This window comes from Miniopterus schreibersii (assembly GCF_964146895.1).
Source record: "Miniopterus schreibersii genome assembly, chromosome: 12".
Lineage (NCBI taxonomy): Eukaryota > Metazoa > Chordata > Mammalia > Chiroptera > Miniopteridae > Miniopterus > Miniopterus schreibersii.
The window spans coordinates 69926306-69949568 of record NC_138112.1 but is presented as its reverse complement, the minus strand read 5'-3'; the positions used below and the strand labels follow the sequence as shown (position 1 = coordinate 69949568).

The window sequence follows — 23263 nt, the reverse complement described above, 5'->3', positions numbered from 1 at the left end:
TTTTTTTCCTCACGTTTTTAAAATTAATTTATTTAGTTTTACTCTTTAAAGAAACTTTATTTCAGAATATATTTAGATTCACAGAAATGTTTTGCAAATAGTACAGAGTTCCCATATACTCCATACCTATTATTTCCCCTAGTAACATCTTACACTTATATGGCACATTTGTCACAATGAATGAGCCGATATTGATACGTTATTATTGACTAAAGCCCATACTTCATTCAGAGTTCTTTAGTTTGTAACCGGTAGCGTTTTTCTGGCTCTGGCCCATCCAGAACACCACATTATATTTCTTCATTCTGTTTCCTTGGGTTCCTCCTGGCTGCTGCAGCTTCCCTGACTTCCCTGGCTTTTGATGACTATTGGGGAGGATTTTAGATGGGACTCCAAGGTGTGTCTTGAGCTTATAGTCACTTAAGATTCAAAGCTGAGAGTTACAACCCTTTGCCCTCTGCAGAACTTGGGAACAATTTTTTGTGGTAGAAATTGGTGACTTTCTACTCAAATCCTTGGACTGATCTTCAGAAATGGTCCTCTCAATACACTCTTTCTGGTGCGCCTGCTGTGTGCCTGGCTTGGTGCTCAGTGCCAGCGAGGGAGTGGAGCTAAGATAGGGTCTTTGTGGGGCTTACAGCCCAATTCTTTGGTCCAAATTGGAGAAAAGATGCACAGGAGAGCAGAGGGCAAGACTTCACCTTCCTGTTTCACCCAAGGGTTCATCCCCAGTGGAAAAGGGGTGACAGGCCCCTGGAATGTCTCTCCGTGGGACCCTCCGAAGGGCTTTGGTAGAGCTGGAGGATTTGGAGTGAGAGAGGTTCAGGGGAGTACTCAGTGTTGTGGTCTCAGCTCTTGGAACCCCTCCCCCATATTCCATTGCAGGGAAGATTGAGGCCTGGACTCTCCTTGAGAAAGAAAATTCCTGTAGGCCTTTGCGGTCACCATTGCCTCCTAATTCACACCAATAACTCAAGTCTGTCCTGTGCCTCTCATCTTGTAAAGAGACCCCACCAAGTTAGAGCAGCATCTCTGGGAGGTAAGTGCCATTTTTTCCAGCCCCAATTTACCTGAGAAGAAACTGAGGCTCAGGTCCCACTCAGCAAATAGTTGGTGGATTTGGATCCAGGCCTTTTTGTTTTCTTAATTTTCACTCCCCCTTCCCCCACCACCATGCCCGGTGGCTGTTGGGCCCTCAAGCTCAGAGGAAAACAGTATTTTTGGAAACTTTTTCTCTCTCCTCACTAAGTTGCCTCACTTGGGAGTTTGGGCTCTGCTCCAGCATGCAGACCCGGAGGGAAGCGGCCCCACTCCAGTCCAGGCCTGCCCTCGGGTAACCTGGGATGGGGTGGTTTGAGATGGTGGTTCATGGGCTTGGGGGGCCGAGGGGCCAGCCCAGGGCTCGGATGCAGATGGCATGGTACATTGCCCATAGGACTCTCGCCACCCGTGGGGGAGTTACTTTTCAACAGTGACCCTGTCTCTTCATTAGTGAAATGGTGCTAATCCGCCTGTCAGGGGCTTCGTTGCAGTGAAAGAGGAATGTAAAGTGTTTGTCAGTGGAAAGGCCCATGCAACATGGTTATCATTTCCAATGTTTCTCTGCAGGACCAGGCTGAAGAAAGAAACTCATGTCCTGAGACTTCACACACATGCCCAGGAAAAGGGCAAGCTGAATCCGCTGCCCACCCCCCGCCCTTCTGCTCCCCCTCCCACTGTGAGCACCTCAAGCAGGCACAAGGAGGAGACTCGAGCACCCTCTAGGATTAGATGCCAAAGCACCTTGAAGGCAGTGATAGCGCCGTTTCAGCTCCAAACTCTCCAGCTTCCAGCACAGAGCGGATGCACTGTGCGCTCAGGTGTTACATGAACAAAGGGAGGAGTGAGCGAGTGAATCGAGAAATGCCGGGCTGTCAGCAGGCCCAGACTTACTTCCTGACCCCCCTCCTCCCATCGGGGCCTCCCAACCTTTTCAGGTCCCCACCCTTCCCCCTTTACAGCATGACACCAAGGGTACCAAAAAGGCAAACTGGACTTTATTATAAAGTTGGCTACAAAGTCACCACAGCACCATGAGGTGGCCACCTGGGCAAGCCCAGGCAGTCTGGCAGCTGGGTGAGTCCCGCACCAGGTACACGCACTCGTGCAAGCACACGTGTGACAGCGGCAGGTCTGCCTTCCTCCATCGGAAAGGAACGTAGTGTCTCTTCACGCCCCCCACCCCAGGCGCGGGGCGCAAAAGTCACAAGAAGGGCCGCCGGGGCGGCAGAGTCCATCGGAATTGAAATCCCGTTACTGGTGTGTAGAGAATTCTACGTGGGTGTCAAGAGCCCCTCAGGGCACAGGCTGGCCCGGATGGGTGCTGCCTTTCCCCCACCGAGGCCCAGGGCTGGCTTGGCCCCCGGGGGTGGAGAACTGGCCCAGGCCCATGGGGCAGCGGGGGGTGGGGAAGTGGGACTCCCCCGGTCTCCGCTTGAAATCCCACTCAAGGAGACTCACTACGAGTGAGTACAGATTGAAATGGAAACTGGGATCGCTGGAAGTCTCTAAGTTTTAAAAAGAAGCTCCCCTCCCTAGCCCTCCCACCTCCCCCCACCCAATCCTGCAGGGCCTGGGGAATCAGATATATCCCCCTCTGGCCCCTAGAATCCCCCAACAGTCCCGGGGGGGTGGAGAGCAGCTCCACGTCTTGATGACAATATGCCATACTTGACGACGTTAAGTCACAGACTTATTCAAAACCTTGGTTCCCCTCCACTTCCATCTGCAGAGAGAGAGAGAGAGAAAGAGAGAGAGGACGATCAGTGGGCCTGTTAGGAAAGATAAGCTGAGGATGTGGCACATAGTATGGTTCAAATATGTTGGCCCAGTGGCTGAATGATCACCAGGGGTTCATCGGAAAAGGGAGCCATTTGGATGAATGGAGAGAAAATATGGCTCCAGTTTTGGAAAGGGCGGAGCCATAGCCGGGAGCCTCTTACTTTTCCAAGTGCCTCTAAATGTTACTCTGCATGCCCTTTAGTGGGCAAGAATACTGAGAGGCAGCCCTGGTGCCTCTTCCATCAACTTGTGTGTGACCTTAGGCAAGTTTCTTTAACTCTGGGACCTTGATTGTCTACATCTGTAAAATGGGGCGATGATAGCTGACCTAGGTCCTTCACAGGGTGAAGAACCATCAGTCAAGGATTCTCTTGCCCTTCACCTCACACCCTCACCCCTGCCCTCCAGGCCTGCTTGTCAGGAACTTCCAGATTATTCCTCATTAGTTACCCTCGCTGCCACCCTGGGCAGCAGGTGGTGTTATCCCATTGATAAAGCCGAGGTAGAGAGGGGAATCTGCTCATCTAACTCCACCCAGCGTCTCATGGGCAGGGCAGGGGCTTGAGACTTGAGCATCTGGGCTGGACTCACCTTCATGGAAGCTGTCTTGAACTTGGCTCTGGAGTTGATGCAACTCATCAGTAAACCCATCGTAGGGGAATGCTGAGACACCTGTCTCAAAGGCGGTTTCATATGTGGCCAGGTCCTCCAGGAAGCTGTGGTCTTCTGGGGACAGGTTGTTGCAAGGCGATGGGGCCCCTCCTGGGACCGCTGCCTCAGTATCCTCTGAACTCCATTCCCCATTGGGGTCTGGGGTAGAGAGATCCATGAAGATGTCTTCCACGGGCGTCTCTTCCAGGAACATGTTATCAGGGTCAGCCAGGAAATCCAGCTCCTGGCATTTCCAGGGTTTCAGGTCCAGGCTGAGCACGGGAGGGCCAGCCCCTGACAGGGACAGGTTGGAGTCCAGGGGCTCCAGCCCCCCAAGTGGCTCTAGCCCCCCCGTGCAAGCGTCAGCCGAGAAGGGCCTGTCCATGCCCTGAGCCAACTGGCTGATCTGCTGGATGAGACGGTCTATCTCATTCTGCTCCTTCTCAGAGTAGTGGAAGAAACTCTGCTTGACTGGAGAGGCTTCGGGTGTAAGCAGGCCTTCTGGCACCAGGGGGACATCCACAGAGAGAGGGCCCCGGAGTTGGGCTAGGGCCAGGAGCGTGCAGTCCCCATTACCAGGGCTGCTAGGACTTGGAGGCAACTTCTCATAGAGAAAACTGCATCCCTCCTGGGCAAAGTAAGTCTTGGTGGGATTGGGACTCAGTTGTTCTGGGAAAGTTTGGCTGGGGCTGTTCAGGTGTGCTTGGAAGGCTGTGCTGGGAGGAGTCAGCTGCTCGTGGGCAGGGCTGCCCAGCGGCTCTGGGAAGGTGGCAGTGCTGGGAAGCAGCTGGTCTGGGAAGTTGGAGCTGCAGGGAGTCAACTGATCTTCATAGCTTCTGGCTGAGGTCTCAGTCAGCTGGCCTTGCAGTGGGCTCGTCAGTGGGTCTGGGAAGGTTGCACTGCTGGGCGTCAATTGACCAGAGAAGGTCACGGTGCTTGGAGTCAGCTGTTCTTGGAGAGAGCTGGATGGAGTGGGCAAGTGGGTTTGGAAGGGCTCATGGAGGCTGAAGAGGAAGGCACAGCCTCCTGGCTGGTGGGGCGTGTAGGGTGGGGTGCACACAAGATCCTTGCTCAGGTCGGCTTGAAGAGAAGGCTCAGGGCCAGGCGGAAATGTCAGGTAACTGAAGCCCAGCTCTTTGGGAGGTCGGGGAAGCTCTTCTGATGTTGAGACAGCACCCATCTCGGGAGCACTGGGGAAACTGGTGCTTCTGGGAGCCCCAAGAGCTGGGATAAAGAGTGGGTTATGGCTGGAGCACTGCTCCTGGGAAAGGATGTTCTCAGGGAACGAGGGCAGCATGGTTGGGGTGCCCAGGACATAAGCTGCCTGAGTGTCTTCAGAGTTCAGCTGCTGGCGGAGGCTCCAGGCTTCCATGTTACTAGAGAGGAGAGAAGAGACAGCCAGTAAAGATCTGGTCCATTCCCAGGCCAATTTCCCAATTTGTGTCTCCTCCATGCCCGCCTCAGTTGCTCCCCCAGCTCCTGCCTTGCAGCTCACCTGATTGGGTAATTATTGGCAGTAATGGGGCTCTCCGGACCTTCTGAGTATAACAGGCAATAAATCCATGCCCAGCCTCCTGATTTGGCCTGCAGTCTCACTACCATCTCTGCCTGAATATCTCCACTCTCGGTCACTGAAGGGAAAGAAAAAAGATGCAGAGTTAGACAGACATCAGGCAGCATCACCTAAACTATCACCACACTGACCTCTCCTCTGAGTTGGGGTATCCATGACATCCTCTTCTGACTACTCTAACCTGCACCACTCAGCTCCCCACCTTGACCTCACCATTTGGAGTCCCCCAGTTCTGACGCTATTCTCACCCTGACTCCTCACCCCAATGTTCACCCTACGACATCCAAAACTGTTGGCCTCTGGTGCCTCCCCAGCAGCAGCCTTGGCCACAGCCCTTCTTGGTAGGGTCTCCCATGCCATTTCCCAGCTCCCTGTCTTGTCCCCAGCTTCTCTGGACACTCACACAGGCGGTAGTGTTGAGCAGAAGCGTGGCCCAGGTCCTCAGGGTGCAGCAGTCCATACCATGATTTACAGAGCAGTTCACTGCGCTCAAAGCCCAGGTAGATTAGGACGCTGGGAAAGTAGAAAGGGTGAGGTCAGCTTTCTGTTTTCCCTGCTCAACCCAGGTATCTCCCTCCCCCCCAGGTCCTCTGCCCCCTTAGATTCCATCCTCCCTGCCCCTAACTCCAGAATCTAAGGTCCCCTCATCGCTGGCCTGCCTCCCTCCTGGGGTCTGAGTGCTCTGGGCTTACCTCTCAGAGATGTCCAGTAGGGCCAGGTCCTTAGCATGGCGGCTCTGGAACATGGCCAGGAAGAGTGAGGCAGGGCCAGGGCCAGAACCAAGGCGGGGTCTTGGCTCCAGTGGAGCACAGAAGGCTGTGAACACAGGGTTTCCTGCCCAGTAAGCTCCAGGTGGGTGAGCATGGAATCGGCCTCGAATAAGCACCAGTTTGTTGCCTGCACTCTGGCGCCTAAGGGACTTGGAGGTGTTGAAGCGACAGCGGAAGAGGCGATCTAGGTGAGTGAAGAGAAAAACTCGTAAGAAGGTGAATGGCTGAGAGAGATGGCAGATGGGGAGGAGCAGGGCAGCAGGAGGGAGACTGGACTGAGGAAGGGAGAAAGGAGTTCTCACCGGTGTCCAGGGCAGAGGGCAGGGTGAGTTGCTGGCGCACAGTTAGGTGGTCAGCTGGGTCAATGATGTCGTAGATACTGTCACCCTGGGCAACCAGGTCCACCTGGGGGAAGGTGAAGAAGAGATGACCATTAGTGAAGGAATCAAGAGCCAATCCTTGACAAAGCATCTTGCAGGGCATAAACCCTTGTTCCCAAGTAATCCTCAGATTCTCAGAAGTAGAAGGCTCACTGCGTCCCATCTGTACCCTGGGCCAAGTTGAGAGAGCCCCCTCAGCACTCACCATGGAGTGGCCCAGGTGCTCGCTCACACTCTCAGACAGGTACAGCAGCTTTCCCTCCGCCGTGAACACAAGCAGAAAGCCAGGCAGCGCGGCCACTATGTCTTCAAGCTCTCGCGCTGAGAGAAGCCCTGTGGGGCCCGCCAGAGGAGCGCCTGCAAGGTGAGAAGACATGGTGAGTAGGGAGTAAGACTAGGATGCAAAGCAGAAGAGAGGAAGGCACGGAGTGAATTTCAGAAAATCAAGAGGAATTCCTCATGGGCCTGCCTCTGCACACACCTGTTGACCCACTGCCCGCGGCTCTTGCCCAGGGAACCTGTTGCTGGACTGCTAGGTCGGGCCGGGCTCCGCGCCCTGGGTTCAGGACCACGGGCAGCGCCCCGGGATTCAGCACCGCGGACAGCGCCTCTCCCCGGCCGCGCCGCCTGCACCGCGGACAGCGCCGCAGAGGCCGCGGCAGCCTCAGCGTCGGGGACAGAGGCTGCTTCGGCGGCTCCGTCCCTGAAACTTCCCGGGCTTCCCTCTCGGGGCCTCCGGAGCGCCTCCGCGCTGGTGGGAGCTGGGGCCGTTCTGCCCTGGCTCCCCCCTCTCATAAGTCTGGCACTAGGGGCACTGCCCAGGCTCTCTATTCCTCACCCAGAACTAAGGTGAAGCCTGGACGGAGATCAGAAAGAAACGTAGGGGGTCCCCAGTCCCCCAAGTCCCTTTTCTCCCCAACTCGCCAACACGCTGCCCTAGACATGTGACAGGTCCCGAGGGTTCCCTTCGCTCCACTGTCCCCAGCGTCCCCAGCTCGGGTCTCCGGAAGCCCTAGTCTGCTCACCTCCAGCGAAGAAGACTCCCTTGCGAGTGTAGATGCAGGCGAGGCTCATGATGTGCAGGTAGGACAGCCGGACCTTGTCCGCTTCGGCCAGCGGCAGCAGCTCCTTGAGGTTGCGGATCTCGGCGTTGATCTGGTCGCGGCGCGCCTTGGAGGCGCCCTTGGTGGAGCGGTACATGACCAGCGGCTGCGGGGCTCCAGCCCGGGCGCTCCGCACACCTGCGGTCCTGTCCGGATGCACCGGCGGCTTCCTCCTCGCTTCCCCGTCTGTCTCTCGCTCAGGCTCTCTCCGCTCCTCTCCTGGGCTCCGCTCGGCTGCGCTGCCCCCCTCGCCTGCCTCCTTCCGCCTTATATAGCTCCTGCCAGGCGTGGGGGGCTCGCCTGAGAGAAAGGGGGGCGGGAAAGCGGGAGGCTGGGCTAAGCAAGCTGCAGCAGGAGTCGCTGGCGGGGAGGGGAGGCGCTCCTCCTCCCTCCCCGGCTTCCGACGTCATCCTGTGACGTAGAGAAAGAGCAGGGGGGGGCGCAGGGAGGGGGAGAAGCGGGCTGTGGAGGGGGCGGGGGGGGGGCCGCCGCCGAGCTGAGAGGCAAGCGCTGCCTTGGGAAGGCCTGAAAGGGGGTGCAGGGGCGCAGGGGTCCGAAAGCGTTCAGCTGAGGGGAGCGACAGGGCAAGGTGGAGGCGCTCAGGAGCCCCTGGCAGGAGAGGCTGTAGAGGGCAGGGAGGGGCTCTTCGGACTTGGATTTTTCTAAGAAGATAAGGAAATGGGGAAGGGCAAGGTTGTCCGCAAATTCACCCCCCCCCCGTTTGCTAGACAAAGGGTCACCTTCACGGGAGGGCAAGAAGGGTCCTGGTGGCCCCTGCGTGGCCGCTGCGCGTGGGTCATGGCTGGGGTTCCTCTCGAGGGATTCCTCAGTCTGGGATTCCCTTAGTCACTTTCAAACAGCCAGCCTCCTCCCCCCGCCCCTTCCCAGAGCCAGGCCTGGGCGGCTTAGCAGGGGGGTTACACGGGGCGGGGGTCCGAGTCCCCAGGGCGGGGTGAGAGGGGGTCCTGAGCGGAGGGATCGGCCGGATCTGGCCCTGGTTCTGCTCTCCCGCAGCCAAGAATAGAAACACCTACGCCCAGGCCGTGGTCTGCAGCGATTCCTCCCTGACCCGCCAGCTAATTAACCTCAGCCACCGGCGGGGAAACTGAGGCAGGCGCCGGGCGCGGTGAGGGTCAGAATCTGCACCTACGCATCCCTGCCCCCCCATCCGCCCCCGTTGCCAGCCCCAGAGCGCACCCCCCCCCCGCGGGGCTGCCGCTGGTGTCTCCCCGGGCCGGGCCGGGGGCGGGGGCCGGGGGCGGGCCCGGGGAATCCCAGCTCCATATTTGGGCAGGAATCCTCCGGCGTCGGCCGCGGCGGCGGGCGGAGCCTGGCTGCCTCCGCCGCGCTCCCGAGGACTCCCCCCGCCTCCGGCCGGGAGGACCGCGCGGCCGCGGAGCCGCGAGGGGGCCGGCTGCGCCTCGCAGGGGAGACCCTTGCACCTCCCGGGGACCCCTTTCCCCCGCCAGGCTGACCTCCACGCCCCCTCCAGACCCCGCCCCATCTCGGGGGCTAGGACTCCTCTCTCAGTCTCTCTACCTTCAACTCTCCCCCCCCCCCAGTGTCTTTACTCATTGCCTGCTGGGTGGTCTGTCTCAGCTTCGCACGCCCTGCACCCTCAGACGGCCCCTTCTGCTCTCTCGAATCTCCTTTCTTTCTCTGCCAGCTTCGTCGCCCTCGCCCTTCCTCCCTCTTTCATCTTGCTCTTTTCAGCCCAGAAGATTGCTCTCTACAGGGCTGAGGGGCGCCTTTCTTCCCCCAGGATCCCATAAATGGAGAAAGAAGTGAGCTAGGGGATACGTTAGGGGAAGTCTCATTTGGAGGGTGGGGGCTGTGTGAGATCACTTGAGGGGCTGGAAACGAGGTCACTTTAAATATGGGAGAGGGGGGATTGGCCTGATTGTAGAAAGTCACATAGGAAGAGCAGAGATAAACTTTGACACCAAGAAGTGAAATCTGGGGTCAAGGAAGTCCTCGCTCCCCGTGGGACGGGGTGGTGGCAAGAGAGGCAGACGGGGAGGGGGAGACGGCAGAGGAGAAGGGGTGCTGGGGGGGCCTAATCCTGACCGCCTGTGCCGGTTTGGCAGACGTTGGGGTCATTCCCATCAACCATCCCGTGTTCAGTGGCACCACTGAGATGGAGGGAAAGGATGTGTGTGTGTGTTTGTGTGTCTGCCACAATCTCTAACCTTGTTTATCTGGGTGATGGAGAAATAGCTCCACTTTCATCTCTATCTGACCCCTGATGTACCCACCCGCCCCTCCCTCAAGCTTCTGTTGGGACAAGCCCTTGATCTTTGGACGCCCTTCTTGTAGGCACACCCAGGGCAGTGTTCCTGGTTTCTTCCCCACTGCTGAGGCTTTCGCCCTGGCTGGGAGACACTCTTAGTGTCCCTCTCCATGGCAAGTGTCTATCGGTTGGGTCCAGCTGGTCTTCAGGAAGCGGAACATTCGCAGAGAAAGAATGGGGCACTCTGGCCGCTGTCCGTGGTCCTGAAAAATCGCCAGGGACGTCACACTGACCTCGGTCTGCCTGGGGCATCAAGGGAGAGCTTGAGTCCACACAGGCCTCAGAATGAGGCCCCAGTTGGATGTCCCCTCTTCCTCTGAGGATGAATATGGGAGGGGGTGTCAGGGGCCAATATTTCTGAGCTCTAGGAGTGAAGGGGGCAGGGGGAGACAGAGGGGCTCAAGGGAAGAGCCCTTGGATTTTTCCAAGAGAATAGACGTGGGGAAAGAGAGACCACTTGGGAAGGGAAGAAGGGTCTAGAAACGGACAAAAGAGGGAGTAGACAAAGGCTCATCCTGGTTCGCCCACTCCGATTCGGGTTGAGAAGCTCTGCGTGCCCTAATGTCTCCTCTCCGTAGGCCAGCTCCCACTCCCTTCTCCTCCCACCTCCATGGAGCTATTTTTAACAGTGCAGAACCAAAAATAGCTTGGCAGAAGCTTCAGGCCGTGGGAGAGGAGCTATTTATATCACCAGTGACGGTTCCAAAATAGCAAGCAGGAGGAGGGGGGCGGCTGGCACACTAGAGAGCTCCTGGCCGCTGCTAAAAATACTGGCAGTGTGAGTCATCCTGGCCTGGCTGAGTCACCCCGCTCCCCCCCTCCCGGCGGCAGGCATCAGCAGCAGCAGAATAGGCTAGAAGTTGGAAGCTGAGATGGGGGAGGTATCAGAGCCCATAAACTATAGGAAAGTGGGCAAGAGGGTGAATTGAGAGAGGGGCTTTGGGGTGTGTAGAAGAAATAGGGAGAGCAGGAGCCCCCCAGCCAAGCCCACCGGGTGAGCCTGCAGCACTCCCAGCGATGCGCTGCTCTCCGGGTATACTCCGGCCCTTGGAGGGAGGGAGCCAGGCTGTGAGAGTGTGTGCGTGCGTGCGTGCGTGTGCGTCCATGTGTGTGTGTCCATTTGACCATGACCGCATTTGTATGTTTTTGCCTGTCTTCTGCACGTGTCTTTGTAGTGGTGTGTCTGTATCCTTATATATCTATGACTGTCTTTATTTTAAAAAGTCTATGACTTCTTGTGCTGTGTGTAGTTCTATGTTTGTGCCTGTATGCATTTATATATTTGCAGCTTTCTGTGTGCCTCCTTGCGTGATTGCGTCCATATCTGAGTCTGCCCTGGGCCTTTCTCTCTCAGCATCTCACCGTGTATGGATGTGTATGCATCCTCAGACTCAGTGCACCTTCTGTTGCCATCCCTCTGATGTCACTTGTTGGGCTCTTGCATCATCTATCCCTAACTAACCTCTCCCCACCCAGCATCTTCCCTTCTTTCCAGCCCTTGGCCCCCAACTATTCGTGAAGTTCTCGCTGCTGCATGCAATCTCTAGTGAAGGGTTGGAGGAAAGGAACCCCATATGACCTCTCCTTTTTCCCTTGAACCATCCTGAATCTTCCCTGGCCTGCAGGAGTAAGTGGCTTTTCATCACTCCATATTTGGGGAGCTGTGAGGAGAGAAGGACTTTCTTCAGTTCTAAAAAAAATTCCTGGTGTGGGCACAGGCATGCATGGCACAGGCGCGCGCGCACACACACACACACACACACACACACAGCCGACAGAGAGAATGAGAGAAAAAAATATCAAGGTCCCTTCTTACTGAGAGGAGCTCGCATCTGTTGCCATAGCAACCCGCCCACTCCTTCCCCGAAAAAATCACCAAGAAGAGGTGATGGCATCGAGGAGGGATTGGCTGATTTCTTTCTTTATTATTTTTTCCGAATAAGGGCTTTTTATAGCAAGAACCAGCCATGAGATCCCTTGCCCCTATCTTGCCATAGCTTTATTGGGATGTGGAGGGACATCACCCCTCAACAGCTATCAGAGAAGAGGAGGTGTACATTCCCCATAGGTCTGAGGGAGGGTGGTCTCCCGGGAGGGAGCTGGAGGGTGAGGAGGGAGTCTGCTCCTGCAGAGCAGCATGGAGGCTCCTGGGTAGGGCTGCCTTTTTGGAGACTTGGGGCAGGGATCTGGACAGAGGGCTGTCAAAGGCTATCCTGCCTTGGCCTGGACAAATGTGTCTATGAGAAGGAGAAAGAGGGAGAAAAGGAATGAGAGAGAGAGAGAGAGGGAATAAATATCACATGCTGGGTCTTCAGAGCACATGACAAGATGCCAAAGAATGCCAGCTCCCGGCGGTGGTCAGGCCAGACAGGGAGACAAGATGTTTCAAGAAAGATCCACTAATGCAGTTGGTGGTGCTGCGGTCACCACCGGGCCACAGGTGTGGCTACTTGACCTGCACCCAGGGAACTGGGGCCATAGAATAATCTAGGGGAGCATTGAAGCTCACCTGTCTTCACTCTAGTCCCAGCCTGAGTCTCAAAGGCCCCTTCTAAAGCCTGGCCACCAGCCACTGCAGCCACATCACTTTCTCAAGTGAACTGTCACCTCCTGCCAAATGACAGGATGGTGGAAAGGAAGGGATTCCACGTTTCTCCCTGCGCTTGGCTTGCTACAGAAATGGGGTCACTTGGGGCTGAAGGTTGGAAATCCAGGCCAAGAATCTGACTCTAGAGAGAAGCGCTTCCCCGTTGCGGTGGGTGCCAGTCACCACCCTCATCAGTCAAGGGCATGGCCTGTGGAGGGGGTTAGCTCTACTTGAAGTGATAGAACAGAGGGGTGAAAAGACTTCAGATTTGCTCTGACCTGTTAGTCTCTTCTCACGACAAATCTGACTCATAGTATTATTATGCTCACTTGATAGATGGTGAAACGGAGGCTTAGAAACAGGCGGTGACTTACTTAATGTTACACAGCAAGTCACTGGCGATGCTGGGCCTTAAGCCCCCCAGCCCAGGCCCTTTCTCTTACATTATGGGGTACAGCAGGGGTCTACAAATGCTGGCCTGCATGCCAAATATGGCCCCTTGAGTGTCCTCATAAACCAAGTTTATTGGCATACACCCACATCCCTCTGTTTACATACATCTGTGGCTGTTTCCACCCCACAATGGCAGGGCTAAGCAGTTGAGACCCTACGTCCTGGAAAGCCTAAGTTATTTACTAACGGACCCTTCACAGAAAAAGTTCTCCATCTTTTGGAGTAGAGGATGGATTCAGTCTAGGACTATCTCTGCACGTCTCCACTTCTCTCATCCAGAGGCTCTCTGGCTCTCTGGGTCCAGGGCCACCAAGCCATCACTGCATCTCTCTTCACTCTTCCAAATGCCGTGGAGCAAGTGCCCTGCACTCCTTTCGGGTGGAGATATTGGGAAGCTAGGCTTCTCACTGGCCTCTAGCCCTTTGTAGCCGTGCAGATGCAGCCTCCCCATGCAGGAGTGACGCTCCACATCCTGCTCCCATGGCAACCCAAGCTGGAGTTGGCAATGAAGAGCCAGGGTGCTCCATCCCATCTCTATCCCAACCCCAGCCTCGGGACTGCGTTTCAGGAAGGGGGTTGTCCCACGGTCAGTGATAAAGGTGCTACCAGGGAAAAATGTCCTGGTGGGAGGAAAATGATGGCACTGTGGTGCCTCAGGCCTCCTGGAGTCTCCAGTCTAACCCAGGGGAAGAATCTCTATACACCTTCTCAGAGAGGTTTAGTAACTTGCCCAGGGTCACATGGCAAGAATGAGATGAATCCAGAATTAGGATCCAGGTTTCCTGACTTCGACTTCTTTCTATTTTTTACTAGATTGTTCCTTTGAATTCATGGGTTTGAAGCCATGTAAAGGTCTCTAACAGATCCCCAGGTGCCTCCCCAGTCCAGGGTGCAGGGCCCAGCAGCCCTGCGTGAAAGCGTCACCCTCAGGCCTGGTCTGTGCAATGGCTGTCGTGTCTTCATCTGCATCGTAGCAGGCGCCTCTCTCTCCGAAGGCCCTTTCATTATGTTCTTACTCCCCCAGCTCTACTCGCACAGAGAAGAATTCAGAACATTTTCTCTATTTATGGTTATGAAACCAACAAGCCCCATGTGAAGAGGGTACACGCTGGCACCCACGCGTTGAGACGGTCAGAGCCGGGTGAGTGGGCTGAGCGGGGAAGGTGAGGGCGGTGGAACCTTGGGGGGGGCGGGGAGGGAGAGAGCAGCTCAGGTGGGAAAACATGGAGCTTTTCTGGGCAAGGACCTGAAGGCAGGGCTGAGAGAGGAGGACACAAGTAATGCAGTGGGGAGCGAGTCAAACCAGCCGTATTCCCGGGAGGGGGCACAAAAATCTGTCTGCTGAAAACACTCTGAATGCAGAGTGAGGCCCAAACTCATCGGCACTGTGGGGGAGACAGGGGTGCAGGACACTGGGGGAGGGGACGGGCCCTCCACTATTCATCTATTAGATCAGCCGGGTTCCAGAGCCCTCCCAGCCCCATCTCCCACAGCTGTACCCCTTCCTCCTTGCCCCGCTGGTCCTGCAGCTGGGCCCGGGCTTCTTCTCAATGCCCCTCATGGTCCCTGTGTGTCTTTGCCCTGCACTGTCACCCCTTGTCTACTTGTCTACCCCCCCATCTAGGGTCTCCAGGGTCTCAGGGTCAGCACAGGGCCCGCCCATCTGGGCCTCAGTGCGCAGTTCACTCAGGCACACATGTCTGGGGCTGAGTTTGTGCCAGGCTCTGTGCCAGGCAGGCACTGGCGATGTAATGGTTTGGAAGCGCACACCTAGTCTTAACCTCACGGAGCATCCAGGCTGGTGAGAAAGTGGGAGCTGGCCCGAGCCATGTCAGCAGGGTGACTGCCGTGAGCAAGGCTGGCAGGGAGTTCGGCGAGAGCAGGAGACAGTGCGGGGAGATGGGGAAGCCTCGGGCCAAGGGACCCGCAGGCCGGCGAGGCCGCAGCCTTGTACGTGAGGCCACACCGCGCAGCAGCCACCAAAGCAGCCACCCGGAGGCCGTTAGCAGGTGTGCGGAGGGAAGGCCAAGGGGCGGCGCGCTAAGGGCAGCTGGGCCCCCGCCTCCACCAGGCCGGTCGGCTCCTGTGCTACAGGCAGGACTGAGGTGAGTGGCTCAGTCTGGAGCAGAGGGGTCCATGGGGAAAAGCCTAAGCCCTTTGTGGACAGGCAGGGGTGGAGGGAGCCTGGGCTCACAGGGGCAGGGAGGGTGGAGGCCGGGGCGAGGCTCTGGCATGAGATGCACACACGGAGTCCTGGCTCCTTCGCACTGGGCAAGTGACTGAACCTCTGGTGCCTCAGTTTACCTAGCCATTAAATAGGGATGTGAGGAGAAAAATAGTGACTACATCAAAGGATTAATGAGAAAATGAAATTGGAACAATGCCTGGTACACAAAAGAGCATAATAAATGTCAAATGATGAAATGTTAGTCTTATTTTAACTTTATAAAAAATATAGTTTCAAACAGGGCTCTGAAGAGATGGCATGGGCTGGCTCAGGGGTAGCACTTGCCTGTCACTGTGAGTGTGGGGACAGGGCCTGGGCACCACTGGCCCTTTGCAGCCTTGGCCCAGTGTCGCCTGAGAGCCCCAGATGGGCAGGGCCAGGATGGGGCAGCAGAGGTTCCCAAGAGAAGGACAAGCATGACAACTGGAGGCCTGGGGGGGTCATGGGAGTCACACAGTGACAGCCTGAGGGCTCCAGCCTGGGTCCCGGTGTGCTCCTTCCTGGGGTGTCAATGGTTCATGCCCTGCTCAGCAAGTTCAGGGATGCAAGCGCCGCCAGAGCTCAGCCACTGGGCGCCCCTCGCTGCTTTTCTAGAAGCAACCTGACTGACCGTGCTCTTCCCCTGCTTAAAACCCTCATGGTTCCCGTCACTCTCCAACCAAAAGCCCTGCTGGCCCTTGTGTCCCCTTCTACTCACAGGTGCCTAGGCCACCACAGGCTCCAGGCTCGAGGTCTCCTTGTTGCCACCTGCACCCCCCTGTAACGTGAGCATCTACAGGTGCAGCACTTCCCCGCACCTTCCACACCCAGTGCGAGCATCAGCTCCACTCAGGCCTCACAGCAGCCCCGCGCCGCCTGGGCTGCTATCATTCCCACTGGCCCAGGCTCAGAGGAGAGGAAGTTTGTAGGGAATGGTCCAGGGATCTCAGGAGAGACGGACAGGACTAAAGGCTGGGTGCTCATGGGAAAGGAGTGGGCCTGGGACTGGGCCAGTGGCAGAAGGGAAGCCCTAGAAGCAACCCAGAGACCCCAAGTGCTGGGGGATGAGGCCCCCCACCGGTGGGAATGCTGGAGCCCAGGGCGTGGGCTGAACCACGGCAAGAAGAGGGTAGAGGCGATTGTGGCCTATTGATGGAGCAGCTCTGGAAGCCCTGGAAGCTGAAAAGGATGACACCGGGAGCTTTTGGAGCAAAGACCACCCAGCCGAAGGGAAAGCTCCTGAACCTCTCAGTGCAAAGAGGAGGTGGGCTGGGGGAGCCTCTGTCAGAACTCGAAGATCCGGGAAGAACTGGAGGTAGGCTTAGTCTGGATGCCAGTGGATTGTGTTCGATTCGGGGAAAGGGTTTGGGGGGAAGGATCAGGAGACATGGATCCTGGTCCTAGCTCTGCCAGCAGCCTATGGGGCTGTTATGCAAGCCCCTTCCGCTCTCGGGCCTCAGTTTCCCTATTTGTAAGAGGGCAGTGGTTTGGACTGCTGGGCCTGGAAGGGCCTCTCGTCTCTGGCAGTCTGAGCGTCTCTGGGCCCAGGTTCCACCTGGCCAGTGCCTCTCAGCCTTTGGAAGTTGAATGCTGCTGCCCTGAGACCCAGTTTCGGGGGGGGGGGGGTGAGCCCGTGTGCCCAGTGCTAGGGTCTGAGTGGCCTGAACTCTCTGGAGCACCAAGTCCTCGGCCCTGGGTGAGCAGGGCCGCTATGGGCCCTGGAGACCTGGCCTGTGTGGACAGAGGTGGGGGGGAGCAGGTATTGGTGCTGACCCTGTGGTTTTCCTTCTTCAAACCCAACCTGTCAGGGGCCGTTCTCACAGGTCTGTGCCAAGGGCACCAGGGACTCACCGTTGGAGAGATGTGATGGGTTTTATGGCGTGGAAACAGGTCATCCTCAGAGAAGTCCGCACAGCTGTGGCTGAAGCAACCCCTGCCTCTCCATTCCTTAGCTTCAGTCCGGGAGGAAGAAACAGCCCAAAAGTGTCCCACAGACCACCGCAGAGAGACTCCACAGCCTGGCAAGATACCCCATTTCAGAGAATCCCAGACTCACAGTTGGAGTGGGGCCCCCAGAGATCATCCACCTGGGGTGACAGCCTGGTGCAGAGAATGGAGTGGCTCACGAGACACGGCCAAGGTGGACCCTGAGCCACGTCCCTGCTCACAGCACAGTGGCCTTGTACACCTTTCAAAAGCTGGCATCTAGAATTGAGGTGCAGAGAAAGAGCCTGGGCCAAGAGGCAGGTTCTGTGTCCTAGTCTCAGCCATGCACTGACTTGCCGTGTGACTTTGGTAAATAATGTCTCAGTTTCCCCTTCTGTGCATTTAAGTCTTGGCCCTGGCAATGGATGCCCCTTGGACCATCCAAGGCTCAGGGCTAACTGCCCCAGAGAATGAATCTCTCTCCTTTGCCAGACGGTCCCCGCAGCTGGGCTGGATCGGATCCACCTCCAGGTCTCCAGCCCTGGTCCAGAGTAGGGGCCCAGAGATGTCTCCTTGAGCATAAAGTACTTCACAGCTGTTTTCCACAGTCTTGGTCAAATGCCCCGAGGGTGCGGCAGGAAGAGTGCAGGCATTGTCAGGACTGGGCAGTGAGGTCCAAAGAGCTGGGTCCACCTGGCCCTGGGAGCCCTGCCAGAGCCTGCAGGCCACACCTCCCTCTAGAGGCCAACTGGCAGGTGAAAGCAGTCTGGAAAAGGTATGGTTCAGGAAAGTTCCAGAGAGCTGGCCAGCTGCAGGAAGCCTTCGATGGAAGCAGGCACACACAAGCAGCAGCCTGTCTGGGTGGTCACAGAGTCCATGGTGATCCAGAAGCTCGTCCAGAGTGAGATGGCTCCAGAAAGCCCGCCTAGGTCTGGACTCTGTTGGGGAAGAAACAGCAGTGGGTGCCACCGTGGGAAGTGGAGCCCTGTGGCCTCTCTACTGGGTGCAGGACAGGGGCCAGACTGGCATTCAGTGCCATCTATTTTTAACGTCAATTAACTGACCTTCCTCTAGGAAGTCAGCATCCCTGGGCTCTGGCCCATGCTATCCAGGAACATGCCAGGTGACCCTGGTTGAGTCACTATTTTTCTCTGGGCCTCGGTTTCCTTTTCAGTTTAATGAGGGGGTTTGGGAAACTGCTAAGGGCCTTCTAGCTAAGATCCTCACCTGACCCCAGGCCGAGCCCAAGGAGAAAAGGTGAAGGCAGGAGGCTGGAGGGGGCGTGGGTCCCCAGAGTCTCAGGGTGGCCTCGCGGGCAGTGAAGTCCTCACCTGGGTTTTCACTCTGAGGCTTTGTCCAGAGAGGATCCCCAACCGCGCTAGGCCTGGCATCTTGTTTCCTTCCAAGGTTCCTATGGAACAAGAGTCTCCCCTGTTGGGGGGTGAGGGGTGGGGGGCGAGGGACAAGGGCAGGACCTCCTTTCTCCGTGGCTGAAATTTCCCCAGAGTGAGTGGAGGGCGCTAAGGGGGGGGGGGGGGTAGGGTGCAGGGGCTTCCCGGGCCCAGGCCTCGCGCGGGGCTCGCGGCTCGGGGGCGGGGGCAGCTCCCGGGCTCTGGCGGAGCCGCCACTCCGCCAGTTGCCTTTAAAAGGCGCCAGCGCGCGCGCATCAGCAGAAGGGCTGCGGCTGTCTTCCAAAATAGGCAAGAACTGGGAGGCCACCCGAGACCGACTGCGAACAGCGCCGACGTCACGCGGGGCCTCCCTCCCCTCCGCCTGCATCAGGTGTCCATGGCAACGGGCCGCACGACTGCGGATGAATGAGCTGCAGAGAGCGGGAGCGCGCTCCGTCTTTCTGGCGTCCCCGGGCCGAGGCTGCGCTGGGTAAGGGGGTGCGGAGCCCGCGCTAAGCGGAAGGGGGCGCCCTCATACTCAAAAGGACTCCAAGGCCTTTTTGTTTCCCGGGAACCCAAGAGCTCCTCGGTCCAGGAATCCTCACGCCTTTGGTTCAGGGCTCCTTGCCTCCCAGGGTCCCCCTTTACCCCCATCTCCCCTCTCACTTCGTTAGCGCTCTGTGTTCCCCAAACTCAGCGGAAAAGCAGACATCATGGGCTTAAGGCGCCACCGCGTGGCCGGTGATGGCGCTGCGTCAGGCCGCTTGCGGCTGGCGTCCCTTCGTCTGTGTCGCCCTCTGGTGTTTGCGGGGGGGAAGAGCACAAAATATCTCAACAGACTTCACATCAGGACCCTGATAAACAACAGTTGATGTTTAGTGAGTGTTCCCGAGGTGTCACCTCATTTCATCCTCACAGCACCCCTGCCACGCGGGATGATGATGATGATGATGATGATGGTGATGATGATGATTGCTACTGCCATTTTACAGGTGAGAAAAACAAGCTGACAGAAGTTGCTGTTTGCCTAACATCCCACAACCGTAAGGGGCAGAATTGCCACCAGGACTCATGACTGTGTGAACAGTGCTTGACCCCTCGCTCCCAAACCCATGTTCTCCTTTGGTCATCTTCAGAGTCTCTCGAGATAAACAGGACAGCACCTATTTCAAGTATTCCCATTTCGCAAATGAGAAGGTAAGGCTCAGAGAGGTGAAGGGTTTTTCTGGAAGTTTCAGTGGCCGTGGACAGAGTGCAGATCTCTAGGCCGCTGATCCAAGGATTTTTTGTTTTTAATCATCACTATCCAGTTTATTAATATTTTGTTTAAAATTTTTGCATTTATGTTCATGAGTGACGCTGGCTTCCAATTCTTTTCTTTCTTATACTGTTCTTGGCTAGTGTTGGTATTGAGGTCATTTTATAACAGAATTATAAAATGAGTTAGAGAACAAACAATCTCTATTATTGTGTTTTAGAAGAGCTTAAGATAGGGATAATCTGCTTCCGCAATATCATTTGGGCTAAGTCTGTTCTTTGTGAGAATATTTTAAATCACTGATTCAATTTCTTTAATATAAGACTATTCAAGTTTTCTATTTCTCCTTGTACTCAGTTTTCTAAATTATAAATTTTATAAATTTGTCCATTTCATGTAAGTTTTTTGATTTATTAACATAAAGTTGCTCTTAGAATTCTATTACCTCTTAGAGGTTTTTATTACAAAATAAATCATATACAAATACAGCAATGTGAGCAATTTAAAGAATCATAATAAACTGGATTCCTGTCTACTCACAACCCAAGTTAAGAAATTAAACATTAGCAATACCTTTGAGTCTCCCTCTGTCATTTTCCAATCATTTCACCTCCCACTCAACTCAGCCACTACTCTGAGTTTTTCTCATTCATCCTCTTGCTTTTCTTTATAGTTTATTATGTATGTGTGTATCCTTCAACAATATATGGCCTAGTTCTGCCTGCTTCTGAATTTTATATAGTTACAAATACACTGTATGTATTTTTCTACAACTTGCTTTTTAAAAATTCAATATATTGGGGGGGTATCATTCAGGAGATAGAAACCACACCAGTAATTTATATAGAAAAATTTTAATATAGAGAATTCTTCATAAGTAAACAGGGCTTAACTACTAAGAGGGTTAGTAGAGAACTTAAAGTAGATGGGACTAGCCCATGTATGAAGCAGCTACTACCTCTAGGGCTGAGGAACACATATGAGGACGGAGTAACTGGAAAGAGCCCCCCAACCAAGGCTGAACTCCTGACCTCGCTGGGGGGGTCTGCTGAGTGGCAGAGGAGTTCCCCGAGGGGCCCCCAGCTGGGGGGGGAACATCCAGCTGCGGGGCGCTGCCGCTCACCCCTGGGAAGACTCTGCGGGCTGCATTGGGGTAGAAGGAAGGAAAAGCACCAGCGCCAGGAGGACAAGCCCTTCCCTCCTGCGGTGTCCAGCGGGGTCTGTCCCTGAGAGGCCTAAGGCGCCAGCTGGCAGGAAGGACGCTCGCAGGGTCCAGCTCCCGCGGCACAGAGCGGGCAGGGAGGCCGATGGGAGCTGCGAGGCAGTCGGTCGGTGACGACCAGGGCTCATCGGTGTCCCGTGTGGCTGTACTTCCTTCATTTTCACTGTGTGGCCTCTGTTGTGTGAATGTCCCGCACGTGGCTGATAAATCCCACTGTTGCCAGACACCTGGGTAGTTTCCAGTTTCCTGCCATGCTGGGCGTTGCTGCTGTGGCGATTCTGGCCCACGTCTTCAAGGGCACACACGCAGACGGGTGTGCTAGGAGAGCTCAGCCCTCGGGGTGTGCCCAGGCCCCCTGACCTGCCATCTCTCCCTGTGGGCCACCTCCTCATGGTCCTCAATGTGCTGGGAACATTTTGTGGTTTTCTATGTGTGTCACGTGTAAGAAAGGTTGGGAGGTGCTGCTTCAGGGCTGCTTAGGGGCATAAAAGTCCTATTTCAGTAGTAACTCCAAATTGTTCCCTAAGTGGTTCAATTCATGTTCCTGCCACACCGTGTGAGGGCTGCTTTTTAACCCACCAACACTTGGTATTGTCAAGACTGTCAGTCTGGCGGCTGTGGAAGGGTATCTTGGGGTTATCCTTCCCGTTGCCCTGGATGCCCAGGCTGTCGAGCATCTTTGCATGTTTATAGGCCGTCATCTTTGCGTGTCTTTTGCTTCGTTATTTATTTTACTTATTGATAAGTAGGAAAAGCCCCCTTTCTAGATTATGGATATGATTTGTGGTCAGTCAGGGTTCCAATGCATAGCTACTCTTGCTATTTTAAAGTATCGAGGGATTCCTGTAGAGATTTCATGTTTATAGAATAATTGGAAGGACCAGAGGCATGGGTTCTCGATTGCGCTTTCAGAAACCACATTCAAAACACCCCTGCATGCCCAGCCGCCACGGCTCAGTGGCTGAGCGCGGACCCATGAACCAGGAGATTGCGGGTCAGGGCATGTGCCCGGGTTTCAGGCTCAGTCCCCAGCAGGGGGCGTGCAGGAGGCCGCCGATCAATGACTCTCTCATCACTGATGTTTCTGTCTCACTCCCTCTCCCTTCCTCTCTCTAAAATCAATAAAAACATATATATATTTTAAAAACACACCCCTGCAGAATTGCCCACACACCATCCCTACCACGACCATCCCGCCACCGCTGCCCCCCCCTCCCTCCCCCGGGACCTGCTGAGCAGCCACAGTCAGGAGGGCGGAGAACCCAGTCCCAGCTGCCGGCTCTGGAATTACACCACCTTGAGCCCTGGGAAGGGCCAGCGAGTGCCGGTCCTGGGAATCCTGGCCTGGCACCTGTGACAGGAAGTCGGCATCAGGCCTGCTGGCTCCAGGGCCTCCGTGCCTGGCAGCTGCCTCTCAAGCGCTGCGGGCCCTGAGCCAGCGCTGCCGCCAGGCGACACGGTGCCCCGGGCGGGCAGGATGAAAACGACACCCCGAGCATGAGCGACAAGCGAGCCTGAGCTACAGGCAGGCCACCAACCCCCCCCATGCAACCCTCCCGGACCCGTGCACACATGTGGAAGCTCGCTCTTCCTCCTCACAAGGCGCAGGGGTAGCTCAGCCTGCCGTCTGCCGTCACCCCCATTTCTGGGTGCTGTTCATCTTTCTTGGGTTGGGTCCCAATTCCATCCTGATGTCCTGTAGTTTATAGACTAAAATATGAGCCACCATCAACACACCCTCTATCAGGCATCCCCACCTTGATACTGTTGACATTTGGGCCAGATAATTCCCTGTTGGGGGACTTCTCTGGGCATGTAGGATGTTTGGCGGCCTCCCTGGTCTCCACCCACTAGATGCCAGTTGCACCTCCCCAAGCCGTGACAATCAAAAATGTCTTCAAACATTGTCAAATGTCTCCTGTCAGTCAAAAATTAGCCCTGGTTGAGAACTACCGCTTGATATAAAAGAAGGGGGAAAGGAGAGCGGGGAGAGAAACTGGTCACACAATAGGGCAGGAAAAAACATAAGCTACCTATTGGACTGTTCATTCCCCCAAGCGGCCTAAGGCTCTGGTTGGTATCACAACTCTAACTACAGCTCCCCACGACCCGCCCCACATTCTCTCTGCCCTAGGCCTGCACCATGGCTGACTGGGGCTTCTTCCCTAGTGGGGTGACTCAAATTATCAGTCCTGAAGGGTTTGAACCATTAGTGATTCTGCCAGGTCTTTTGGTTATGAATTCTGAAGCTTATCTCTCCCAAATCTCTATCACTCACCACCACCACCACCATCACCATCGTCATTGTCTAATCATAGCAGGATAACTGGCCTAGTTCTTACTATGTTCCAGCACTAACCTAAGGACTTTACCTATATTAATTCAATTATCAGCACAACTCTAAGGGTTAGGTGCCTTTATTAACTTATTTGCAAGAAGAGGTGCAGACAGTAATAAGTGGTGAATGGCCACATGCACAGTGAGTAGCAAGGCCAGGATTTGAACTCAGGCAGCAGATGGCTCAAGTCCATGCATTTAATGATTAAGGTAACACTACTTTTCATACCAGCTAAATTGTTACCCGTCGCCCTGGGGTAGAGCCACAGTGAAACCATCTCTTCCTTTGAAACAAA

At 55.6% G+C, this 23263-nt stretch overlaps 1 protein-coding gene across 2 annotated transcripts; it reads right to left on the bottom strand.

Moving 5' to 3' along the window:
- Nucleotides 1–2015: 2015 nt before the first annotated feature.
- On the bottom strand, nt 2016–7394 carry NPAS4 (neuronal PAS domain protein 4; the record flags this gene model as incomplete). Of its 2 annotated transcripts, XM_081154456.1 has the most annotated exons (8): nt 2016–2764; nt 3412–4847; nt 4967–5102; nt 5448–5557; nt 5737–5998; nt 6117–6219; nt 6400–6551; nt 7220–7394. In XM_081154456.1, the coding sequence occupies 8 exons, from the start codon at nt 7392–7394 to the stop codon at nt 2736–2738; spliced, it is 2403 nt and encodes an 800-aa protein (XP_081010582.1). In that variant the 3' UTR covers nt 2016–2735. The 2 variants fall into 2 exon arrangements, with proteins under 2 accessions (XP_081010582.1, XP_081010583.1); XM_081154457.1 differs by lacking the exons at nt 5448–5557; nt 6117–6219; nt 6400–6551; nt 7220–7394 and having other exon boundaries at nt 5737–5908.
- Nucleotides 7395–23263: the final 15869 nt, after the last annotated feature.